The sequence below is a fragment of the Malaya genurostris genome, chromosome 3 (assembly GCF_030247185.1).
Source record: "Malaya genurostris strain Urasoe2022 chromosome 3, Malgen_1.1, whole genome shotgun sequence".
Lineage (NCBI taxonomy): Eukaryota > Metazoa > Arthropoda > Insecta > Diptera > Culicidae > Malaya > Malaya genurostris.
In genome coordinates, this window is record NC_080572.1 from 127,093,744 (window position 1) to 127,121,304 (window position 27,561).

At 35.6% G+C, this 27,561-nt stretch overlaps 1 protein-coding gene across 3 annotated transcripts in view; it reads left to right on the forward strand.

Moving 5' to 3' along the window:
• LOC131435825 (NACHT and WD repeat domain-containing protein 2) overlaps nucleotides 1-27,223 on the forward strand; it is a 42,882-nt gene extending 15,659 nt beyond the window's left edge. For 2 of the 3 annotated variants that reach the window (XM_058604045.1, XM_058604046.1), the window contains exons 3-16: nucleotides 7,066-7,256; nucleotides 9,274-9,403; nucleotides 9,463-9,607; nucleotides 9,671-10,338; nucleotides 10,396-10,596; nucleotides 10,660-11,505; nucleotides 11,557-11,949; nucleotides 12,024-12,208; nucleotides 24,420-24,649; nucleotides 24,713-24,900; nucleotides 24,961-25,274; nucleotides 25,331-25,549; nucleotides 25,612-26,701; nucleotides 26,758-27,223. In XM_058604045.1, coding sequence (XP_058460028.1) covers nucleotides 7,066-7,256; nucleotides 9,274-9,403; nucleotides 9,463-9,607; nucleotides 9,671-10,338; nucleotides 10,396-10,596; nucleotides 10,660-11,505; nucleotides 11,557-11,949; nucleotides 12,024-12,208; nucleotides 24,420-24,649; nucleotides 24,713-24,900; nucleotides 24,961-25,274; nucleotides 25,331-25,549; nucleotides 25,612-26,701; nucleotides 26,758-26,892 — 4,935 coding nt within the window. In that variant the 3' untranslated portion in view covers nucleotides 26,893-27,223. The remainder of the gene's footprint in view (nucleotides 1-7,065; nucleotides 7,257-9,273; nucleotides 9,404-9,462; nucleotides 9,608-9,670; nucleotides 10,339-10,395; nucleotides 10,597-10,659; nucleotides 11,506-11,556; nucleotides 11,950-12,023; nucleotides 12,209-24,419; nucleotides 24,650-24,712; nucleotides 24,901-24,960; nucleotides 25,275-25,330; nucleotides 25,550-25,611; nucleotides 26,702-26,757) is intronic. The other variant, XM_058604047.1, reaches the window with a different exon arrangement.
• The last annotated feature ends 338 nt before the right edge of the window (nucleotides 27,224-27,561 follow it).

Sequence of the window (27,561 nt, forward strand, 5' to 3'; positions counted from 1 at the left end):
GTATTCACCTTAAATAGGGTTTAGCAGATTGTTTGGCATCCTTTAGGGGGTACCGAATTTACTTCTGCTCGTACATACTGCGAATCGTTCTGCATTCTTCCGGGAGTGCAGAATGGTGTCGCTTTTGTAAGATCTCTAAATCCTCTCGGGGGTTGGAGGTTTTATTAACAGCAGACTGTTCGGGACCTCGTTTATATATATATATATATATATATATATATATATATATATATATATATATATATATATATATATATATATATATATATATATATATATATATATATATATATATATATATATATATATATATATATATATATATATATAAACGAGGTCCCGAACAGTCTGCTGTTAATAAAAGCTCCAACCCCCGAGAGGATTTAGAGATCTTACAAAAGCGACACCATTCTGCACTCCCGGAAGAATGCAGAACGATTCGCAGTATATATATATATATATATATATATATATATATATATATATATATATATATATATATATATATATATATATATATATATATATATATATATATATATATATATATATATATATATATATATATATATAAGACCTTTCATTTTAATCTAAGCTCGAGAAAATCGGTTAAGCCAACTCGGAGAGTAGTGAGTGAGCTCAATCGTTTGAATCTGAGTTTGAGAAAATCTGTAAAGCCATTCCTGAGGTGAAAAGACAGTGAATTCCGTTTTCGAGTTGTTGTCCAGTATTTCCGGTACTTTCGGAATCAGTGTAAAGTCGTACCACTTTGCTTCCGCCGTTTTTTTTTTGTTGCGAAAAAGTGCTTATTCAAAGTACTGTCGGTCGCTAGCGACAACTTTCTCCCGTCTTTTCGGCAATTTTCGGATCCCGCTCGAAAAAAAGGAGTCCTCTTTTGACGCTATCCATGAAGCAATCCATTTTCCAACTCTTCGAAGGATTGATTGAAAATGTTGATCTGCCAGGTCGTGTGCCATCGATCGGTTTTGCCTTCGACGAAGCAGCATGCCCGGGCTTTCCCCATGATTTTCTGCGTTTAGGATTATCGTATCGAACCCACTTTTCATCACCCCTTACGATTTTGTCTTTGAAGCAGTTGCTCACATACAAATAGACGGCGCTCGATGTCCCTCGGTTTCAACTCGTACGGCACCCAGTTTCCTTCTTTCTGAATTATGCTCAGGGCCTTGAGACGTTTTGAAATGGCTTGCTGACTCACTCCCAATGATTCGACAAGCTCTTCTTGGGTTTGGCACGAATTTTCATCAAGCAATGCTTCTAGTTGTTCATATTTGAAGGTTTTTTCTCTTCCACCACCATGTTTGTCTTCGACATCGAAATCACAATTTTTAAAACGTTGAAACCACTCCCGACACGTTCTTTTACACATAGCAGCATCACCGTAAGCTTCTGAAAGCATTCGATGTGTTTCAGCTGCATTTTTTTTCGAATTGTAACATAAAAGTGAAACTTTCCGCAAATGGCGAAAATTGGGCACAAAAACAGACATTTTCGAGCGTGAATAATACGAAAACAAGAACAACTGTCACTGAAACGGCGATGACAATTCGTTAGGCACTGTACACACTCACTTAAAAGGTATTATCATCTATGTATTTTGACCAGCCTTAGCCTACAGCCACCTATAGGAAAACGGCGGAAGCAAAGTTGTACGCCTTTTATATATATATATATATATATATATATATATATATATATATATATATATATATATATATATATATATATATATATATATATATATATATATATATATATATATATTTATATATATACTTATCGTCTGCTTGAACTTTTTTTTTAGAATACAGTATGATTTCCATACCGATTCCAAATCAGATAAAACAAACGATTCCGAACCGATATAAGTAGCAATTTGCATTTGATTCGGAATCCCGACGAGTTGACTGGGTCGAAGCGGATTTCGTATTCAGAAAAACTGTATGGAACTATACAAACTTTAATTTGAAAGTTATTTCGAGAAAATGTTATACCTTTCATTTGAGCCGATGTTTATCAAAATCGGTTTAGTCATCTCGGAGAAAAGTGAATACTTGAGGCGTTATGAAAAGATGACACATATGCGAGTGGTGTTGGAAAACGACCCATCTGCAGAGATTCCACCCGTTTTGATCATGCTTGGTAATCTAAATCAACCAAAATTGTACTTTGGAACAAGCAAGCTGTGTTAGCTGCCGACCCATCGTCGGAAGCGGCGGCCTCTCGCATACAAACCTGAAACTGCCCCGTTTTTCCGGTCTACTCAAAACTAGGTTTTCTTGCTTAGGTTAGGTCAGCATAAACAAAAAGGATATTTTTTCATTTGCACTCAGTCACGGAAGCTTGTGGGATTAATCTCGAGTGTCCTTGTTTCTCACATTATAAGTGGCCAGCACGCGTGTTAGAAAGCATTCATCATTGCTTATTCATGCACCAGACAACAATACGAAAAACATAGTTTACAAAAACGCATCAGAACTACGTGACACACTTTTCTCAATCTTTTTACTCCGCGTACAAACAAATCCAAAATTGATCACCCATTTCATACTACGAAAGTGGAACTCTAAGTACTCGAAATTATTAATATATACACACAGAAAAATTGATTTCAAATTTGAAAATATTGTGCATAGAATATTATAGAATCAGCGCATATTTTCATTTCCCCTCAATTCAAATACATTTTATGTTTAAATATGTTATAAGCAACAATTATTTGTTTCTACAAGTAGAAAGGTAAATAAAATCCATATTCAGTTCTAGTATGTTGTGCTTCGAATTCAAAAATATGTTTTATTTAAATCTGGATCTAATTTATTTTCACTTGGAATCAAATACATTTGTTATTTGATTCATAGCAAAAAGGTTTTGTTTCTAGGGAAAGGCTTCCGTGGGAATGTGTGTAGATTCGATGCTAGATATTGTAGAATATTGTTTTTTGACTAGTTTTTGACAGATTATTGTAAATGTTCTTTTTGGCATTAAAAATGCCTTACTCTTCACTATACGTGGCTGGGAGTCAATTCAAAGTTTCAAAAAATAGCTGCGTAACCTTTTTCTGTCATAATTTTGAACGATAGAAAATCTGTCATTTGTTGATGGATTGATATAATTTAACAACCAATCGATTCGGAAACATTTAACTTAAATGTGTATGGCAACATCGTTTCAGTATTTCATATGCATACTATTGAAAAATTGGTTTGAATAGACCTCGAGCCAATCACGATCGCAAACACAGTGCCTCAATGATGTCATCCTCTCGTTTGATTTGCGCAGTATTAACTATCGCTTAAACGGGAATCTATAAATATAAGCTAGAACACATTTCTGCTTTAGTTAATTCTCTGGCAGCCAGGAAGGGTTTTTTTTGAGTAGTGAGTGGGTGACGAAACTGAAAGTTACATCCTTTCTCGGTGGATTTTGTATGTGTGCGTTGTGTCGATACCATATTCACTTGAGTATATTGAATACCAGTTGGCTGTTTATTTTGATTCTCTGGTAACTAGCAGGCCAATTTAGAACTATCAGAGAACCTAATTTGAAGCACTTGTATTTTAGTGATTTGTTGATGGAATTGCCTCATTTAACTTGATTCGAAAGTTTTAATATTGTACGTTTCAAAATGTTTTAATTTGTCATCTGAAATCTCCATTTACATACGAATCAAACAGTGGCGCGCAAATGGATTCAGTACAAAGTTGTGTTATGATGATAATCATAGATATTTCTTTTTCATTAAATATGGCTAAACACAATGAATTATCTCTCAGCATACTTAACCAAACAATAATCGTGTAACCTAATTGAATAGTTAGAAATTGATTTAGTCTTATAAATCATAACATTTTGGTCTCCAGACTAAGTGAAACAAAAACAATGCAATGCCAATCCTTTTGCAGTATCAATTTGAACCAGTTGTTGTCCCACCAGGAATTAAACGCTTCAAATGATTCAAAGCTTAGTACAAATGAGTTGCACAGACTCACATATATAGAATTATTAGATTCAATATCATATAGTATCAAAGATAAACTCAAGATAAATGTCAATTTTATCAATCGCAAAAAATCTAAACGGTTAAAGTAGAGTAAGTTTGTAATTTGTCACAGTTTAGTGTATCCATGATCATCTTTTTTTTGTATTTTTTATGGGTACCTTAGAATTATTTCATTTTTAATGTAATCATGCTCGGTCGTGTCTTGCATACAACCTTTTATTTTTTTAGCAAATAAGCATATTAAATATTCTTTATATAAATTAGCTAAGCTTAACGGTTCAAATTGAATTATTTGAGTTTGCACTTAGCAGTTAAATTTGAACTGCTCTGCATTCACGAGTCGAAGACGGAAAGTGAAGAATAATGAAAACGACTATGTGTCCATAGCACAAAAACGGCTTTTTATCAAACCCTTAAATAACCAAACTCTGTGTTCGGCCAGTTCAGTCGCCTATTCGTTTCCTTCTGTACGTCTGGAAAGACGCAATATAAAAAGGTTTTGCAAATAGCGTTAACTAAACTTCTTTTTAGCGGTTCAAATTGAACTGTTTAAGTTTGCACTAAGCAACTGTCTAAGTTTGAACTGCTCTGCACTGACGAGTCGAAAATGAAAAGTAAAGAATAGTGATGTACGCTGTTTCCAGAGATTATCTTTAACCATAGTCATGATGCATCCATCACTCGAATGCTTTGAATTCTTTGGAACAGCATTTTATCATGCCATTTGACTTAATATATTTTCCAAGCTGAGATCGCAGAGAGATCAAAACAGCTAAATAATTTGAATAGATCAATAGAATAACATAATTTTTAAATTTTTATCCATAAAACTATTAAATTTTGATCCAAATCTAAAAATATTTCAGTATATCATGCATTTCCGCAACATATTCAATTCAAAGACAGATTTATTTGATTAAAATTATAATTTAAAGATTGTTTTATTTGTTTCAAACAAATATCTGAAGTTGTCTTAAATATCAAATATACAGGGGACGGATAAAGCGTAATGGGTAAGACAGGCATATTTCTCAGCGTGTAAATTTAAATAAAGTTCGCCGGGACTGCTAGTTTTATATAATTATAAAGATTATCAAAAGCAAAGTTTTTTTTTATTATTTCAAGCCTCTATGGCTTTAACATCTTAGGTCATTCGCCTCTTCGGACCAGAAAATCTTTCTGACCCTATGTGCGGGGTTGGGAATCGAACCCAGGCGGGCTGCGTAAAGGGCATCGACTATTCCATCACGCTACACCCGTCCCCTAAAAGCAAAGTTGAAATTTCGGTTCCTACTTTTCAAAAGTTTGCTGAACAAAAGAAAACTCGATTTATTAATATTAGTTGGTTTGACGTAAAACCGCCATAACTAAGTTTAGTTTTGCAATGACTGAGTGGAAACATATATTGGAGAAGCCAAATGAATGAAAAACTAACAGAAAAGATGATTTAATGGGCGGGTAGGGTCTAACACTTTTGAAAAATCATTTATTATTTTCTTCATATTTTCTTATAGTAAAACATTTGAAGAATTTTCTGTAAAATTTTCAAGGCTATTGGAACGAAACTGAAAGTTATGGACCTTTATCTATGGCTATCTCATTTAACGAAGAAGCAAGAGCTTGGCGCACAGGCCCAAGATTTCTACTTCGATTGACTTCAAAACTTGACAAAACATTCTTAAAATGTTTCGTTATAATAAATTATAAAAGAAAAAATATGATTTTTTGAAAATGTTAGATCCTACGGGCTCATTCAAAAACTACTGAACCAATTGTTTTCAAATTTTGCAAACACTTTCTACATATAAAAAACCAGACCCCAACGTTTGTTCTTTTCGTTGTTAGTTACTTTGGGGGAGTTTAACAGCTACAAAATGGCGGATTTTTTCGTGAAAAATCACAGTTTTCACTTTGAACAACCACCAAAAATTTAAAAAAAATTTAAAAAATCAAACAGAAACGTTGGGGTCTAGAAAAACTTCTACTCTAACTATGCTGCTTTGATTTGTTGACTTCTGATTAGTCTGCGCTGAGATACAGTGGACACCGCAAATCATGATTTTTAAGAAGCGTTCGAAAAAATACCTCTTCACCGATTTATTTCTTAATATTTTTTAAACGAAAAATTCACAAAATGTTGTTCAAATGATGCTTTTTATCATGCAAAACATTTGAATTTATTTTGTTGTACGAAAACTTTGGAAAAAAATCGCAAAAATGATGATTTTTTTTCATCGTTCAGACCCTACCCCCTCCTTAATAGAAAAGATACGCTCAGAGACAGGAATCGAACATGCGTTCTTATTCATTCTGTGCATACGCGCTACCATTTCGCCACTCTGAACCTTGTTATAGACACAGCTCTAAAACACGGTTAGACATGGTAGAATGTACATCGAACATGGTCTACATCCTGACGGTCACCCGACCGGTACCATACATCCAAACATCTTCTCTGACCATCAAACATTAGTCTTCTCGCTTTATACATATTTTCCGCTCAAGCACTGAGTAGGAGAGTGTATTTATAATCGCTTGTCACCTTCTCTACTGGTGCCAGTCGCTGGCTCAACATCGTCTCAAATTAAAGGACTTATGGTCCCACTCGAAATCTTAAACTTAATATAGATGTAATCTTAAACTTAATATAGATGTAATCTTAAACTTAATATAGATGTAATCCGGTTTCGGAAGTACCAGAATTGGTGGTCAAAAACTGGCAAATAAATCTCACTTTCCTTTCTCCAAGATGGCTGAACCGAGTTTCACAAATGAAAAGTTTGTTTTGTTCATTTATAATTGTACGAGTAATATGATAAACGAATCATTACACTACTGAGTGGATTAACATTGTATTGATCAAACAAATTCTTCAGTCGTAAAAACATAACATCTACCACTCCATTCAATACCTAGTATTTCATATTTTAGTTATGTAAACTTTAATCATAGGTAATTTACATGTAATATACACATTGAAAACCATTTTCTGCAGATAGTTTAGCATTATTGAATAACGTTATAAAATTACACTTTTGCAGGTTGTCGACATGAGATGGGGTGTTCGAGACGAAGCCACTGATGATCACATGACGACCGAACTTTGCATGCGGGAAATTAAAAACTGTCAACGCCTCTCTATGGGTCCGAACTTCGTCGTCTTTCTAGGTCAAAAATACGGCTATCGTCCGATTCCTACATACATCTTGTCGTCGGAACTACAATTAATTCGGTTGGTTTATTTTCTAATCGGTAGAAAAAAATATTCCATTCGACTGAAGACAACTATTCATAAGAAGCAATCAAGTAAAATAATAAGCATATTCATTTGATAATTTCGAAAAAAAAAACAGATTTAAGCTTTTTAGCTAATCGGTCACAGAATGAGATAACAATATGTTTTTTTTCATCTTCAGATTCCAGAATTACATGTGTTCGAAATTCAATGTGAGCTCTATTTTCTCAGATATGGCTATACCTATTTTTACAGAATTTAAATTGATAGTCTTATGGTCGCAAAGGCTGTTATTGAGTGTTATCTAGATCTGATCTCAAGTTTACAGAGTTATTAGCGAAAAAACTTGTTTGAATCCACCTAGTGGTGTTATGATGCAGTCCACATATAACTCATATTTTCATTATTATTACTAAGGTATTCTTCAAAAAAAAACCTTTTTGCCTATGGAATCACTGAGAAAACCGACTTTTTGACCGAGTCCCGAGAGTGTCTATACCATTCGACTCATCTCAACGAACTGTGTCTGTTTGTGTGTGTTTCTGTATGTGTGTGTCTATATGTGTGTGAATATGTGTGTATGTATGTGTGTATGTAACAAAAATACATATTACATATAAAACTCCCATATAAAACTTCATTTACAGGAGCATGTTTTTATACATAACACAGAAATTAAAACCAATTACATTCAAATACCCGTATAATTCTTCAATTATTCATGTATGGTTAGTTTATGACCAAATACGTTGACTTTGTATATACCGTATCATCGTTTGTGGGTCCGGAAGTATCAGAAAAGTGCTCGTGTGCTCCAAGCCTCAAATTTAAACGAAAAGTATTATGTTTCCATAAATTGATGTAGATCCGGCTTCCGGTTGCGAAAATGCAGAGTAGTGTGTATGAAATTGCAACCTAACATGTAAAAAGCGATAATGCAAAAAACGTAATTTTTTTCTAAATTTGGTTCACTGTTTCGATTTCTAGGTTGTGGCTGACCATACGAACCGATTTCAGCTATGCCGGTTTCCAGCTCCCGGTTCCGGAAGTACCGGAAATAGTAGTAGAAATGTATGCCCACACAAACTTTTTTGTTCGTATTTAAAATTCAAAGAAAAGTTTCTTTGATGAATCCCTTAGTAATTATAATGAAAACATGAGTTATATGAGAAAGACATAATAACACCACTAGGTGGATTAAAACAGGTCTTTGCATTATCGCTCTATATTACAAGTTGCAATTTCTAACAGATCGGTCTAGTCGTTTCTGAGAAATTGAAATGATCATCCAGTAGTCCCAGAATCGCATCCAGATGATATTCGGTTGGATTATGCGGAATTGTAAAACCTTTCATTTCATTTTTATTTTATGGGGACGGGTACAGCGCAATGAGTAAGTCGTTGCCTTTCACGCTGCCCACCTGGGTTCAATTCCCGACCCCGCACGTTGGGTCAGAAATTTTTCTGACCCGAAGAGCCGAATGATCCCAAGGTTAAAACCTCTGTAACCTAAACAAAGAAAAAACCTTTCATTCGAACCTAAGCTTGTGAAAATTGGCTGAACGGACTTTGGAGAAATAGAGTTCACGAGTTGATTTTGCACATTTTACCCCGTAACTCAGGAACCGAAAATCGGATTCAGATGAAATTAAATAGCAGGCAACAGCTCTATAATCAATGCATTTCCAATCTAATTTTACATTGATCATAATCTTAAATCATTTTTTCTAATCAACTAATGTCTGTTTCGTAGTACTATTAATTTACAAGTCCTGTAAATTTCATCATTTTTTTCGTGGTATCAAGCATACGCCTCTTAAAAACTCGGTCCTTCGCATTGCGGTATGGATGGACATTTCGGTCAAATTATAGGCCTGCACATTTCTTCCGGTCAGAAACAGTTTGCATGTCATCGATGACGGTTCGTTAGGCCTCCGCATGATTTAACAACCCTCTCAGTTTTATTTAGTTTATTTAAAAAACAATCTTCATAATGATTTTGTTTTTTTTTAAGTGACGATCTTGCCTCCATGGGAATCGATGTCACCTTATTAGACATGTGGTACAAAAAAGATAGCAATGCCGTGCCGCCAATTTCAATACTACAACCGATATCGTCAATTCTAACCAATTTCATCAATAAGGTACGTAGATGACGTTTGAGATTTGCACAGAAAGTGACAGAAAACATTCCTACGACCAGCGCGTACCGAAGTTACAAGCAGAAGATCAAGCGGTATGGTGGGATACTTTAACGAAAATGCAAAAGCTATTCCGCAAAGGTGCAGCTTCTCTCTATGCACAGGGGAAGTTGGATAAAGATCAAACACATAACTATTTTATGTCCGGTAAACTTCACGTTACATATGCGAAAATATTATTAATAACTACCAATAGCCGTATTTTTTTAGTGACGGAAAGGGAAGTCATTAACGGTCTGTTAAGTGTAAAGAATACCAAGAATCATTGTATTGCCTATCTCCGATACATTAACAATATCAATCTACAAAACCTTAAGAAGGCATCCCTTTATGTTGATATTCTGAACAGAAGTTTAGACACGGAAGCATGCAAGCTTCTGGCTGATCTACGAGATGTTCGTGTACCGAATAGGATCGAAGCATCCAATCTACAAAAGTATACAATTGAGTGGATCGGTCGAGAAGGCTTGGACGTGGAAACTCACGAGGAATATCTAAACCACTTCATAACTCATTTTTACAAAAATATTGTCAAGCTTGTAGACCGCGCTATGCGCAAGGAAGATTCCAGTGCACAAGGACAGATAGTAACAGAGATTTTACAGCATCTACACGCATGCAATAATTCAGTTAAAGTCTTTTACGGCCGCGAGGATCAACTAAAGCGTATTGAACAATATATGCTAGGACCTAGTGACAAACCGCTGGTTTTGTTTGGAGAAGGTGGTTGCGGGAAGACGTCACTGCTATCGAAAAGTGCCGCTCTAACATTTACCGAATGGTTCGCGAAAGTTAGACCTATTTGTATCATACGATTCCTTGGAACAACACCTGATTCTAGTGCACTGACTCCTACTTTGATATCAATTTGTCAACAGGCTTGTTGTAAAGCAATAATTTGACATCAACTTTTATAATGTTCCTATTCTTTTCAGATATCCTATAACTTTATGTTACCATTTGACCAAATTCCTGACGATCTAGTACCACTCACAGCCCATTTTAAACAACTTTTGACATATGCCAGTAAGCAGCAACCCCTGCTGCTTTTCCTTGATTCAGTTGATCAGCTTACGGGAACACAAGACTCAAGCAAAGTTTCGTGGTTACCAACAAGATTACCACCGCTATGCAAGGTAAATGTTTATTGGCTTCACGTGCTAAAAACTGTCAGTTTTCTTTTTGTACTCCTTACATAGATTATCGTGTCATGTGCGGCTGAGGAATCCAATCCAGTTGTTTCTCAAGAATACCACTTGTTGCGCCGCATGATTGATATCGAAGAAAACTTCATTGAAGTGACCGCTTTAGGGGAAGATCTGGCTATGAACGTAATTAAAATGTGGATGGCTACAGCATGTCGTGATCTTTCAAACTATCAGTGGCGATTGGTAGCGAACGCAATAGGAAAATGTTCTCTTCCGATTTTCGTGAAATTAGTTTTTGCCGAAATCTGTAGATGGAGAAGCTACACTCGACCACAAGATACTCATCTTGCCTCCACAGTAATGGACAGTATAATGATGCTCTTTGAACGGATCGAAATACAACATGGACGGATTCTAGTATTTCATGCTCTAGCCTACATAACTGCTGCTAAATCGGGTTTATCGGAGAGCGAGTTGGAAGATTTAATATCGCTTGATGATCGAGTCCTAGATGATGTCTATCAATATCATCTTCCACCCGTACGCCGAATTCCCCCACTTCTTTGGACACGTATTCGGAACGATCTTCCCAACTATCTTAGTGAACGTGAGGCAGACGGAGTGAACGTTATGAACTGGTATCACAGGCAGTTTAGAGATGCAGCTAAAGAGCGCTATTTTAAAAACATGAACATGGCAATTTACTTTCACTCGATGATAGCCGATTACTATCTTGGTATATGGGGTGGAAGGCCTAAACCGTTCAAATATACGGAAATCCAGCGACATCGTTTCGGTTTAACCGATAAAGAAGGTATTGCAGACAGAAAAGTTCCGATTCAACCATTAGTTTTTACTAATAAGGAAGGAAAGGTTACAAGATACAATTTGAGAAAGGTATACTTTGTTTGATAATGTTCTATATTAGTACACTAATCTTTCAATTAGTTTGGTGAGCTACCGTTCCACTTGGTCAGGTCACGACGATTTACAGATTTATATGAGAATGTTTTATTCAGCTATGACTGGTTGCATGCCAAACTTTCTAGTTGCCCTCTGCAAGCTGTACTTGCAGATTTCGAAGACGCTTCAATTAACATCGATGATAAAGATGCCAAGCGAGAACTAATGCTAGTAGCTGATGCTTTACGTTTGGGTGGCGCCATACTCGGTGTTTACCCCAACATGCTGGCGGCCCAATTGGTCGGTCGTCTGCTACCGGAAATTGGTGGAAATCCTAATATAAAGATGTTACTAGAAGCGTGCGATAAATCGGGCCCAAAAGATTCTGCTTTGATTCCACTGAACCATTGTCTTCACACACCGGGCGGTCCACTAAAGGTAATACGGTCGTTATCGGAATGTATAATCATTTCTGTTTATCTCTCTGCTAAATTTCGTATCTGATGTCACAGTACTCGCTCGAAGGGCATCAGTTTGCTGTGTTTGGATTCTGTCTTACTAGTGATTATCGCTATATGGTTTCAATCTCGACTCGATTTATCACTTGGGATTTGTCCACTTCCGACCTAACACGTGATGTAAATCCTGGAGTAGAAGGAATCATGCAGCAATTGCTTCTTAGTCCGGATAATAAATGGTGAGTACTAGGTACGATGACGTACTTCATAACTGCGATTATCTTCCAATTTATCATTGACACGCATAACATTATTATTGCATGTATTTGGCTAATTCTAAAACTATTGCATTGGGTCCCAAATATGAGACACACATTTCAAATAATTCTACAAAGCGTTGAAATGTATATTTTTCACCGATTGCATGATGTTCCATATTTGGGACGCATTCTCAACTCACAAAAAAAATTTCTTAGAATTTTCTTCATATCGAGAGAAGTTAGCGGCATCTACCTGACACAAATCGAGAATTTCGCACACAGCTGATTTCTGCTATTTTCAAAAAAAAAATCCAGAAGCACTCTATACTTATGAAATAACTTGAATTTTTTTTTGTTTTGTAACTTATCTTACTAATAATTAAAAAAAACTTTGAACCTCGTGATTTTCGGAACTTTTAATGCACAGTGTCCCATATATAGGACAGACTGTTTTTACACCCCTAAAGGGGTAGTTTTGTCGGGGAATTTTTTTAGTATTTTTCCCGTGTTCAGGACCACTTAAACTATCGAAAAATAATTTTCTGGCTGTTTTGGAAAAATCGTGCAAATAAGGGTTAAACAATAGTTCCTACAAACATAATACTATTGAAACTAAATCAAAGCTATGTTTTGATCTATATTCAGATACTGAATTCGATATTTTGCTTGATCGTTAAATCGGCATAACTGAAGACCCTGTCAAAGTGAAATGGAGTGGTAACTTTTTTTAAATGATTTGAGATTCGTGCGCCTTCATTTCCCCTTATGATTTTTGTGTGGATTCATTATATAAGCTAAATTCAAGACATTTCATTCATATTCGCAAGACTAGTGTTTCAAACACTCTTTCTCAAATATTCCGGTTCAATCTGTTTTCTGATTTTTAACAAAATATGCTAGTTTAACCAATTGTTTATTCGTTCAAATTAAATTAATCGTGTTTAAGCCTAAAATGTGTATTAAATTATACCTAAAATTTAAAATCGAAAAAAGAGTGTTTTTGATTTAGTCATCTTTTATTTCAAGATAGGTAATTATATTCCCTTAGTTAGGGATTCACCTAAATTTTTAAAATCGTTTTTTTTAGTGTAGAAGTCGATAAGGATTTTTTTAAATATTTTTTTTCGAATATTTTATTAATTTTGTAAAAATCACTTAACTTTTTTGCAGGATTTTGCATTTTCAAAATCGCCTTTTCAAAAATAAGGTGAAATAATTTGACCTTTTCCAAAAGACAGTCTAGATCAGTTTTAGAAAAACAATGTCTGCAAAGTGGCTTTTTGTGACAAAGTCTACATGTACAGAAAGTGTCATGTCATAAGCCAGTACCATAGAATCGTTACGTATGTGTTCCTTTCACCTTCAATTTTACAGTACCTTTTGCCTTCTATTTCACACTTTCGTGTAGAATCAAAATTACATCCTTGGAAATAGCAACGAGATTTTTTTTATTTTTCTTTTTTTTGTAACTATGCTTGCCCTTCAGCGATTTAAAATCATTGACATTAGCAACATTTTATAGCGATTCACTAACTTAGTTACGAACTTTTACGTTGTCTTCATGAATTGTGCAACAGCTGGTTGAATCCAATTAGTTCATATTTTAAACGAATATAAAAAAAAATCGAGGCGTAATCAACATTCATATACAAAAATATGTCATATATTGACTGAATTCGACTAACAGCTAATTCCTTTCTTGGAACAATGAAGTACTAAGGTTCCCTCTATACCATATAAAAATAGATTCAAATGAAAGGCCCTAAGTCCCAAACCCTGCTACATAAATTCAGCCTGATCCGACTTCCGGTTGAATCCATTTAGTTCATATTTTAAACGAATATAAAAAATCAAGGCGTAATCAACTTTCATATACAAAAATATGTCATAGATTGACTGAATTCGACTAACAGCTAATTCCTTTCTTGAAACAATCAAGTACTAAGGTTCCCTCTATACCATATAAAAATAGATTCAAATGAAAGGCCCTAAGTCCCAAAGCTTGCTATATAAATTCAACCTGATCCGACTTCCGGTTCCTAAATGACGGAGTAAAATGAGCAGAAAATAAAAAAAAAATGTGCACTCGATGTTATTAGAGACTGCTAAACCAATTTTTACAAGCTTAGGTTCAAATGAAAGGTCAATCCCATAGAACCCTAATAATTTTTATTCAGATACAAATTCCAATTACGGAATAATAGGCTGATTAATATAAAAATTTCATTTTCAGGAGCGTGTTTTTATACATGACACAGAAAAATAGAGCAAAATACTTCCAACTAACTGTATAATACTTCAATTAAACGGGTTGAACCAAACACACTAATTTGGGTATACCGGATCTTCGCTGCCGGTTTTGGAAGTACCGAAAAAGATAATCGTGTACCCCAAACCGGAAATCACTATAATTTCTCAGAAACAAACTTTGATTTAAATGAAAGGTATTATGTTCCCAAAGTCAGTATAAAATGTTGTCCATATCCTACTTCCGGTTCCGGAACTATAGAGTTAAAAGTGTATGAAATTGCAACCCGTCATTTAGAGCGATAATGCAAAAACATGATTAATTCACCTAGCAGTGAGATGATACCTCATCAAAATTTAGAATATTTAGGCAGCAGTTTTTATATTCCATGTAAACTTATTAATATCCATGCGAAATATCGATTCGAGAAAAATTTTTTGAGAATATCAAATGCCCTGAAATGGACCATTTAGTTTGTTGGGGTTAATGATGAAAGGTTCTGATCATGTTCATCCAGTACTCCACAATCGAAGTCATCATGCCTTTTCCTCGAATGCGAAGAACCAGCAGAATTGAGTGGCATACGAAACTCGGCCCACCTGGTTTCGAATTATTTCTACAAAGTATGAGAATACTCTATATTTGAAACCATAAAACCATCCCTTTGAATCTTGGTGTGTGCAAATCGATTAAAAGCAAAGCTTCGGTATTATATTCCTTTGTTCCTACACAAAAATCACAGAATTGCTGAAGTAAATGATGCTTAATGGTAATAACCAAATCATGTATATAATAGGGCTGAAATGTCTCCACTTGTGACTGAACACCCAATTTAAATCTTAATAATTTAATTTTAATTCATATTCCAATAAATATTTATTAAGAAAATGAAAAAAAAATATTCCTTTATTGGAATTTGACCTTCTGTTGGAACAGACTTCGCAACCGATTCTAAGTGTAAAGAACCGTTGCATGACTAGTGTTACGATCCTACTTACACTGAGAATCTTTCCAGATAAGAATTCGAACATATGACTGCTGGCTTATAAGCCCAATGCCCTTCGCATGAAACGCCAATCTCGGTGAACACCGAATAAGCATTCCCCTAAGATGTCAAAGTAAGTTCCGCATTAGAGGTTTGGTTCATTGGCTATTTAGAATGATTCCGGAACCGTTATTCAGTGTAACCCAAAACTGCTCGCATCGCCATGAATTAACATGACGAACATATTGGAATAGTTTTGAGCCCAACTTACCTTGTTCTAGGTCGACGATTCATAGACTAGGGCGCTGGTTCATTAATTCAGATGTCGTATGTTCGAGTCCTGTCTTGGAAGGATTCTTTCATATAAATCTAAGTTTGTATATGTGTATACCTAATCTAAACTAACCTAACCTAACTCTATCTGTAAAGCGTTCTAATAATGGCATGTTCAGAAGTTGAACAATTAGTTTTGAACCTGTTGTGTGTGTGTTTTAAAATTTCTGCTCGATTGTTTCTTACTCAGCAATCGTATGTATGTACATAAGAAATTCTAGTCCATGGAGGTAGATTCAGAATCATTTTTAAAAATTTGTTGTGAACGAATTGGAGCTTGTTTTTGTTACATTTTGCGCAATTTTTACAAACTGAAACTGCATACTCATTGACTAAATAAACTATTTACCAAAAACAGCTAGTTTGTTTTGAGGTGACAATTTAGATTTTCTGTTAATCATCTCAATAAAATGTTGCATATTAACACTATTTTGTCCACCTAAAGAGAAACTTGCTATCCATGGTCAGTCCTAGATAAGCTGCCTCATTCAACCAATCTATTTCGGAGCCATTTATTTCAATTCTGTTATTCACAGGTGGAAAAAGTAAGGGAGATTTAGAGTGGGGAAATATGACAGCTTGAGTTTTAGTTCCATTCAGTGTTGGTGATTGCTGAAAATTTAACAGAAGCTGCTCGATTTTTATCTATATTGTATACAACATTTTCAATCCGGTAGAAGATGCTACAAGAATTCGAGTCTCTCAATGCATGAACCTCGAGAGAATTTTTCTACATTTCTTCGCTCCACATCATACTCTGGGTATTTCATGGCCCTTAAAAAAAATTTCAGTCTGATAATGATCGCCGCTGTGTGGAATTTACCAAGAGAGAATCGCAAGTTGACAATTATCGCAGAAAATCGAGTCGATGATTCAACTTGATGATTCTCATACTAGGTTGCAATATTTCAAAACCCTTGTGTGGAGCATTCACATATATTTTCATAGACACAACTTATACAAAGATTATATGCACATAGTTAGAATAAGCGGCAATAGTAAAATGATTCTATCGCAATTATCAACTGCCCATGCAGAATCGGATCGCGAAACGAGAATAAGCGACCGTTTGTTGCTTCAGAGAGGATCCCCACAGCAGCGTGCTAACCTTTGATTCTCAGAAATGTCATCGAGAGAAATTCGCTCTCGCACTGGTGTCGATTCTATGTTAAATGAACCATGCCGGGTTTTTGTTGTTGCGATGATTTCCAACTCTCTTTGATGGCACTGATTCAATCGGTGAAGAGTTGCCAGTGAACGTTCTTTGATACGATAAAAACCATCCTTGGTTGCAATATTTAAAAACCCTTGTGTGGAGCATTCACATACATTTTCATAGACACAAATTATACAAAGGTCATAAGCACATAGTTAGAATAAGCGGCAATAGTAAAATGATTCTATCGCAATTATCCACTGCCCATACAGAATCGGATCGCGAAACGAGAATAAGCGACCGTTTGTTGCTTCAGAGAGAATCCCCACAGCAGTGTGCTAGCCGTTGATTCTCAGACGGTTCACCGAAAGAAATTCACTCTCGCACTAGTGTCTATTCTATGTTAAATGTACCATGCCGGTTATTTTGTTGTTGCGATGATTTCCGATTCTCTTTGATGGCACCGATTTAATCGTGGAAGAGTTGCGAGTGAGCATTCTTTGATACGATAAAAGCCATCCTTGGTTCCATTGATGCATATTTTCCAACTGCTGAAATAATCAACCAATAAATCCATTCCTCTTTGAATTTTTGTTTTCTAATGAACAAATTACGCGGTCTTTGTAGATGACGGAGGTGCCATTGGCAAACAGTGAGAGTACGCCATCACCCGGAAGGGCCGGAATATCTGACGTGAAAATATTGAATAATATTGGGCCAAGAATACTACCTTGAAGAACACCAGCGGGAACATGAAATTTATCTGATGATAAGTTGTTAACAAAGACTTCGAAACTTCTGTTTGACAGATAGTTTCTAATTATTTTTACCAGGGAGGTTGGAAAGTTGAGATGATGCATTTTTTGAATTAGGCAATCGTGCCAGACATTGTCAAACGCTTTTTCAACGTCTAACAAAATCATGTCAGCTGTTTTCGAAACAGCTTTATTCCTTGAGAGGGTGTTGTTGACTCTGACCTACTGGTGAATAGTAGAACGACCTATTCTAAACTCAAATGGTTCTTCAGGAAAAGTGTTATTGGTGTCTGCAAACTCTAACAAACGGAGCAATATTGTTTTTTCGAACATTCTGGACAGTGCAGATAGGACACTGATCGGACGATAGCTCTTCGAGCAGATAGGATCCTTTCCAGGCTTTTTTATTTTGGATTACTTTGGCCACTTTTCAACTAGAGGGAAAGTAGCTAAGCACCAAACATTGGTTAAAAATAAAAGCAAGATGTTGAAAAAATCTAACGATAAGGTGTTTGAGCTCTATGTTGAAAATAGAGTCAGCACCCGGAGCTTTCATATTTTCTGACCTTTTGATGCATTTTTCGATTCTTTTTCTGTGATTCTGTGATTAGCAGCAAATATAGAAGGAATTCTATCAACAGTTTCAACAGTGGCTGAGGCCCTTATTACCGTTCTCACTTCCACTTTCACATTCACTTCACTTACATGTCACTTCACTTGATTTTCCCTATTACCAGTATCACACACAGTGAAATAATCACCGTAGCAAAAAAAAAACATTTTTCCAACAAAATTTTGTTGATGTTATGTTCGTAATAACAACAAGCTCATCTAAGTAATTACTTTTTTCTCTGAAGTGACTTTTGTGAATAAAGACCTACATTCACTTCACTTAGTTTTCACCGTGAAGTGATAACGACAATAAGGTAAAATTTACTTTACTCGGTTTTTACCGTGAAGTGATACCGGTAATAAGGGCGTGAAACAGTAGTTTCGTGAGGACTGACCATGTCTTGACCGAGACGGTGGGAACTAACAATGTATTGACCTAAAGCAGTAGCTTTTTCAACCGTTGTTATGAGCAAACAGTCATCCAGACGAAGAAGTGGTATCGGTTTCAGCTTGTTTTTAAGAAGTTTGACAATTTCCAAAAAGCTTTAGAATAGTTAGGGGCTGTCCATAAAAGACGTCACCCGCAAGGGGGAGGGGGGTGTTTCATAAAACGTGACCTTTTGTGACAGGGGGAAGGGGGGGGGGGGAGGTTTTTGGAATGTGACGTCCAATATTTTCAATGAGCGCATTTTTTAAATACCTAATTATGTTACTGCTTTGCGCTATTTCCTGAAAAAATCTCCACAATAAACGTTTACATTCTATAGGAAAACGTGTATTTGTTAATGTAAAAGTTTATTCTTGTAAATTCGGAAATGAATGATGCAGGAAATCATTTCTGTTGTGATCAGCAAAAGTGCACGGAGGAGCGAGTAAATAAGCGAAATTAATAAATATGCCTAATATGGGTAAAAAAAAATGAATTCAAACGGTTTAATTTAAGTTATGCACTGACAATTTTTTCAGTAATTTGATTTTCTAGCATTGATAATAGTATATCATAAGAATTTCTCTTATCTGATTCTGATGCAGTTTATTCAATTGTACTCTATTTGAAAAAAAGCGGGAGATCAACGATTTCAGACGTTGATCATGTCATGTCTTATCTTGATCATATGTGATTTTCCTCCATCAACATCAAAGCTTATCGAATCATCCAATGATTGAACTTACATAAATCAAGAATCATTTTAGCTCAAAATCACTACCCATTGTGTGACGGAAGATCAATACCGATATTGATCGATGTGATTTAAAATTCACTGATCAACTGATCATGAATAGAATCTCCGGCAGTGATCTCGTTTTGATGAGGTTTTGGTCTTCATTTTCTCAGCCCTGTATGCTACACTCAGAAAATATTATTCTTTACCTAATACAATAATATATCTGTGTACCCCTAGGAAGAACAAAACAGATGATTTAAATGTTTCATCAATTCCAACGAAATACTTTTGTTAATTTATATAACTGATAATAATAAAATAATTCCAATGATTTTGTAGTTTTAGGGATATTTTTTAATCTAATGACAGCATGTTATAAATCCCATTTTCCATCAAATTTGTATGGTTTGTCATAGATATTGAGAATGTATTGAGATGAATTTTATTTATTTTGAATTCGTGACATGTGACATAGGGGGGGTGGGGGGTCTTTTCTTCTGTGACAATTTGTGACAAAGGGCGGATGGGGAGTCAAAAATCGTCAAAGCGTGACGTCTTTTATGGACAGCCCCTTATCTAGCTTACTGATATGGTCTGAAAAATCCTTGTTCTTAATATCGTTTTTTTGCCTAATTATGTTAGAGAGATTATTAGCTGAAGTCCTGTTCTCTGGTACTGCCTTCAATAAATATTTCTTAAGCTAATCAATGTTTTAGTGGTAGAATCAATGGTGATAGATTTACGGAATATTGGTATTCCTCTTATGTTTACTTCACGAGCTCTGGCGATGGCACATCCAACTTCATCTAGTTGTCTGTCGATGTCCTCTGCTAATTCTGGATGCACGGAACCACCCGCGATCTCATTTCAACCAGAATATTAGTTGATTTTCTGAATTCAATTGGTTAAAATTTGGTACAACTAATCGATTGTTGTTTTAACCAAACTGTCATTTTTGTTTTTCGATGCTGTCAATTAGTGAGGACACATACCTTTCAATTTCAACAAATATATTAGTTGAAATAACTGCTGTTGTTATTGAAACAAAATTCTGTTAGTTGAAAAATAAATCGATTTTATTTGTTTTAGACATTGCAAATAGTTGAATCAACTCGAACAATGCTATTAATTTGCGAAAATAATCAAAATCTGACACACGTCATGATCTATTTGAAATAAGTTCGGTATGTTGAAATTCATGAAATAAATATCGTTATTAAAATATAAACAGTATTTTATATTGACATGTAATATCATTAGGGCTGGGAAAACCACCGATCACTGCTAATTTCAAGTGATCTTAACCAAGGAATAAATTATCATTACGAAATCAGAACTGATCTGATCTCTACACGGAACCACCCGCGATCCCATTTCAACCAGAATATTAGTTGATTTTCTGAATTCGATTGGTTAAAATTTGGTACAACTAATCGATTGTTGTTCTAACTAAACTGTCATTTTTGTTTTTCGATTAGCAGATACGATGGTTGAAACAACTAATTTAACTGTTTGAAAAAAATGCTGTCAATTAGTGAGGACACATACCTTTCAATTTCAACTCATATTTTAGTTGAAATAATTGGTGTTGTTATTGACACAAAATTCTGTTAGTTGAAAAATAAATCGATTTCATTTGTTTTAGACATTGCAAATAGTTGAATCAACTCGAACAATGTTATTGATTTGCGAAAATAATCAAAATGTACTTACTGATACACGTCATGATCTATTTGAAATAAGTTCGGTATGTTGAGATTCATGAAATAAATATCGTTGTTAAAATATAAACAGTATTTTATATTGACATATAATATCATTAGGGCTGGGAAAACCACCGATCACTGCTGATTTCAAGTGATCTTAACCAAGGAATAAATTATCATTACGAAATCAGAACTGATCTGATTTCTAAGTGATCTTGATTTTTGTATGATCATGATCATGCCAAGTCGAGATCAGTAAAGATCTTAATTCTAAAAAAATACTTCTGATTCGATCCGAAATGATTGATGTAGAAAAACGTTTTTAATCAGCAAAAGTGCCCGGAGGGGCGAGTAAATTAGCGAAATTATTAAATTAACCTAGAATGAGTATTGAAAGATGATGCCTTCAAACGGTTGAACTAAAGTTATGCACTTAGTCAATTTATATGAGCTTGGGTGCATCAACCGCTGGGAATTGGAATTTTGCGACGGCAATTCGAACGCACCATTCAATAGCAGCGCGTTCTGTGTGTTTGAAACCCTTCGCTCCTGTTACTTTTATAAATTAAATTCATGTCCAAAAGCGTTTTATTGCTAATGCATGAACATCATCATCGGTATCAAACAGCTGGAAGTAAAACAGTCTGCTGGAAGTAAATCAATGATCGAATTTGAAGCATAAAATTTTTGCGCATACCTGAAAGATTACGAGATTATTCACATTAACATTTTCTAATTTGTCACCAAATCTTTTTTTATCTTAAACAAGGTTAACTATAACAAGTGTTTATCTAACAACACCGCTGTTAGATAAACACTTGTTATAGAATCATAATTTTCATTAATTTAAATCGAATGGGCACAATTTCACCAAACGCTTTAATCATCGATGTTGTTTTCATTGACATTTTGAAGCGACGCGAACAGATTACAACTAAAAAAGTTGTTGATTTTGCATTGCGATTATTGTTTTGCTTTCAACTGTCTCCGGCATTTGACAGCATTCAAAACAACATATTTTTCAACTACTTGAATATGTGCAAATCAAAAACCATATTGGTTGAATCAAAAAGAAATTAGTTAAATCAACTATCGCAAAAATCAAAAACTGCGATATCGCAATTTTATGATCGAAGGGTTCTCCGTGCGCCTACGTATTGCGCGGATGCGACAGGAGAAGAGGCTCGGGCGACGATTCAACACACGCCGATTAGAAGACCCAGCAGTTAAGAGGTCATTCGCGGAAGAACTGGAAACCAGAGCTGCGGGTATTCCTGGTGGTGGCAGCGTGGAGGAACAGTGAGCGGCGTTCAAGAATGCCTTTACAGAGACCTGCCAAAACAATCGCTAGTTTGAACACTTCGAATAAATTCTTCAAGTTTCGACGGTCAACCAGCCATCAACATCTCGGTATGAGCCGCCAATAGTGGGACGCATCTCTCGTATCAGCTCCTAGGCGCCATCTTTACCGGAGATCAAAGCCGCCATCCAAAGCATGAAATCCAACAAGTCGAAGTCGATCGCATATCAGCGGAGATGCTCAAAGCTGACCCCACGCTATCTGCTCAAATGTTGCATCAACTATTTCGGAATATCTGCGACACTGCGACATTTGCGGTCGACTGGATGCAGGGCGTCCGGGCCCGAAGAAGGGGGACTCAACTGCATGCGACAATTGAAGAGGTATGATGTTACTGTGTATTGTTCTGTAAGTTCTGTGTAAAGTTATCCTCAACCAGATACAGGAGAAGATCGATGCGACTGTCCGACAGCAGTAGGCAGGATTCCGTGCCGAAAGATCCTGTGCGCTCTGACATGCAGAGTAAGCTCAACGATCTCGTCGAACGCTCCTCGGCGGTGGATCTCAAGTCTGCCTTTTCGAGTCTACGAAATATCTGGAGATCAAATCAGATTCGTCTACGCACTAAGATCCGAATTTTAACAAAAACGTGAAATCTATACTGTTGTACACCAGCGAAACCTGGGGTATACTAGCTGAAAGCACGCAAAAACTGCAGGTGTTTATCAACCGATGTCTGCGGTATATAATTCGTGCCTGGTGGCCTGACAATTGGATTTCGAATGCCGAGCTCCATCATCGTTGTCATCAGAAGCCGATATTGACTGAAATTCGGGAACGTAAGTGGAGGTGGGTCGGACACTTACTTCGAAAGAGCGGAAACAAAATATGCAAGCAAGCGCTGGACTGGAATCCAGCCGGACATCGCAGCAGGGAAGACCTAGGAACTCATGACGAACAAAGTATTTCAAGGTCAAGGCGAAGGCAAATAATCGCCCAGGATGGAAATCTTTATCGTTGACCCTTTGCCCCACTGCCGGTACACAGGACACATAAGTAAGTAAGTAAGAATCAAAGTATGTGAAAATCGGTCAAATCATCACTGAGAAAAGTGAGTTAGATCCTTTTTGGAATATATGACCACTAATTCCGTTGCTTCCGGAACCGGAAACCGAGAAACCGGATAGCCATAATCGGTTCGTTTGGTTGTTTACTGATAATGGTTATCGATTTGTGTAGTTCTGAATCCAGTTTAGAAAAATTTCCACGGTTTTTGTTTCGCCGCTTTAAGTGACGGTGTACAATATTTAACACACTTTACTCTATAACTCCAGAACCGGAAGTAGGATCCGGATGAAATTCAGGAATTCCATATGGGACCACAAGGCCTTTCATTTGAATCTAAGTTTGTCAAAATCGGTTCAGTCATCTCCGAGAAAATCAAGTGAGATTATTTGACACATACACACACATACATACACATACATTGCTCAGCTTGACGAACTGAGTCGAATGGTATATGACACTATATGAGAAAAACAAAAACTTATTTAAAATTTAAAACACAATCTGTACACACATGATTAGTATCAATCCACAAACTATTTGTATATAATTCGTATGCAGTTCTACGTTGATCTTGCAGTTATGTGTATGACATTAGATGCTCCGTTTCTGTGGTACAAATAAACCTGTCTGGTACAATTCGATGTTTTGACCGACCAAAATAGGCGCTGATGTGTGAGAGCTCGCATTGTAATGATGGAGGGTGATTCGTCTTCTCTTGTTGGTTGTTGAGTTTATCCGAAAGCTTCAGGCAAATAAATGGTTGAGTAACCTTCATTTATACTAAAAGGCTGTTTTTTATAGTTTTTTTGTATGTCTCTAAAGACTGTATACGGTAATAATATTGTTATTTTTTTATTTCAGGGCAGCGGCATACACTAACAATAGTCAAAGCGTACTTTTGAATATGCTGTCCGCTGAATTGGCTATTATAAATAATCCATTTGACGAAAATGAACCAATCACCGGGCTGTATTTGTTGAACAAAAATCTTTTTTTACACACGAAACTTCGTTATGCCTACTATGACATGCGGGGTACATTGATTGAAAAATTCCACCTCGATAGTGTTAATGACGATTGGGAGCTTTTGTGTAAGCTAGATAACATTTCCTGAATATAACTGAAAATATACAATTGACATATGTTATTTCTAGTTATGGAATTTACCGAATTCACAGATTTCTTCGCTATTCTGTGGTCCGGTGTTATTAGCGACACAAGATTGATGTTATACACTAGCAAAGATGGCTACAGCATTCCATCGGTTAACATGCACAGTGTTATAACAATGAAAAAAGATAGATCATACTTTTATTGTTGTCATCAAGAAAACTTATACCAAGTTTGTTTACATTCTCACAAATTTACAGATATACTAAAATTTAAAAGTGTTTACTTTCAGGTAAGTGAATTCCAATACTATGAAGACAGTCAAAACAAAACAGCAGAATGGAGGCACGTCAGAGATCTACCTCGTTATGAAAATGATGAAAAGGAAATGGCTCTCCAGTTGAAGATGGATCAAAATGATCGATTTCTGTTGGCCAGTACAGCTAATGGATTCGTAGTATGGGACTTTTCTACTGAAGATATAATTTCAGAAGAAGCCATTTATCTTGCATTGCCTCATGGAGTTAGAAACATTTCTACTAAGATAACTCAATCAAATTCAGTTATGATCAGTTCAAAAATCGATTACGCTGTTGCAGGCGTGAGGTAAATAATGTTCTAAATCTCAACAGATCAGAGTGATTATGAAAACTGGTTTGTAGAAAAAATTTGTACGTGTGGTGTATCAGAACAAAACAATTGATGAAAGTATTAGATGCGCACTTTGGACGAATAATGCAACTAGAAGCACTTACTATTGGAAACTGGAACAGTGTGATCACTTCCAGTATTGATCGCTCCGTTAAAATATGGAATATCAATAATATCTTTGAACAGGTACACGTTATAGATCGACACGAACTTCAAATTGATAGTATTAGGTATAATATATTACGAATGCAAGTTTACGGACATATTGATCTAATTGAGTACTAAATTTCAGCCTATCCGAAAATGGTGAATTAGCCGTCACTGTGACACGTGGTTGCGTTGGGGTTTGGGAAATACGGACCGGAAGACTCCTATCCAAACTTGCAGACAGCCCTCTCGGGGCCATTGTAACACATGCAGAAATTACACCAGATGGACGCTATATTATCTCATCAGAAACCGGAAAGATTCTTATTTGGAATCGGGTGACAGAACAAGTCCTCTCAAGAGACTCCCAACCGGGAATACAACAGCTAAACTTTTTAGAAAATGGAGACAAATTTTTATCAGTTTCTTGTATAAATACGACGAACACATCTACCTCATCACCAAGTGGAGATGAGCAAAAAATGATGGCGTTGGCAATTGTTCGTAGTATTCCTGATGGTCAGACAATTTTCAATTTTGATTACCCAATACGAGTGGTACCTGGACTACCATTTCGATGTGCTGTTATTACAGCCGATGGTCAGCATATAGTCTGCGCCGCCGTGGATAAAAACAACAAAGATTCATTGTGGGTATACAACGTAGCCAACGGAACTCACGAACATAAAATTTCTTTGAAAAGTTGTAATATTAAAGAAGTTGCTTCTTTGTTACCTTTTCCTCATAAGTCGTCACAAGTAACAGTTATTACCAATGAGAAAGGAAGTATTATTGATATAAAAACAAGAAAACATGTGCGTTCTATACCTAAATGGGGAGGAACTAGTACAAAGGATGGGAAGTTTGGTCTCTATGCTCCATCACGTGGAGGACTGGAGCTACTAGAACTTAAGAAAGGATCTACTGTAAAGACGTTTATTCCAAAAGTAGCAGAAGGCGTTTTCACTGTCATCTGCATGTTCACAGATACGGACGAGTACGTTTTGTACTATCACAGTGGTCGTAAAACGCTACGAGTTTTTCGCACTAATGATACTGAAATGATTGCAAATTACCGGATGCAGGCTGAGTTGACCGCCATTAAAAGTACATCGGATGGAAAAAGCCTAGTTCTGGGAACTGTTGATGGTTGCATTTCCGTGCTGGCCATAGCCGACCAGCAAAAGTCAGAAATGCAAGACTTTCTCAAGCAATTACCTTCGAGAGATGCTAATGTGATTTGAATCAAACTGCTTTTGTGAATGTAATTGATAATTCTCTTTCTTTGCAGTGGAAGAAAAAATTAGCCAAACAAAAGGCATCTGCTAGATTCAAAGCAGCGATGAGATTGGCTTCGATATCAACACGGTTTGGAACTCCTGTCGATGAAGAAGAAGATGACGACGATAAAAATCACGATGTTTAAATTCAAGATACCTTTAGCACATAATCATGAACAATATTGTTATTGAATTTTTGGTAGAATATTTGCAATAATACTGTTAGGGATTTTCTTTCGTTTCATATCTACTATTGTCATGTACACACAACGAACATTGCTATAAGTCGCACCCGATGCTATCCAAACTATGAAAATTAGATGTTACTGAATGACAATATTTAAACATCGCACACTCTTTTTAATTTATCGAGATCGGACTGCTATCCGTTTCTTGGCTCTAGTTACGCAGAATAAACAAACATGTATATGTAAACACCTAGATTTGGTATCTGCATAAAATATATATAAAACAATAGTTTTCCCATTTTCTGTTTCAGCATTCAAATAGTAAAAAGTTTACAAATGGTGTTAAATTGGTGTCCTATTATATAAGTGTAAAGTAATAACTGTGAATATATGAATATATATATATATATATATATATATATATATATATATATATATATATATATATATATATATATATATATATATATATATATATATATATATATATATATATATATATATATATATATATATATATATATATATATATATATATATATATATATATATATATATATATATATATATATATATATATATATATATATATATATATATATATATATATATATATATATACTATAT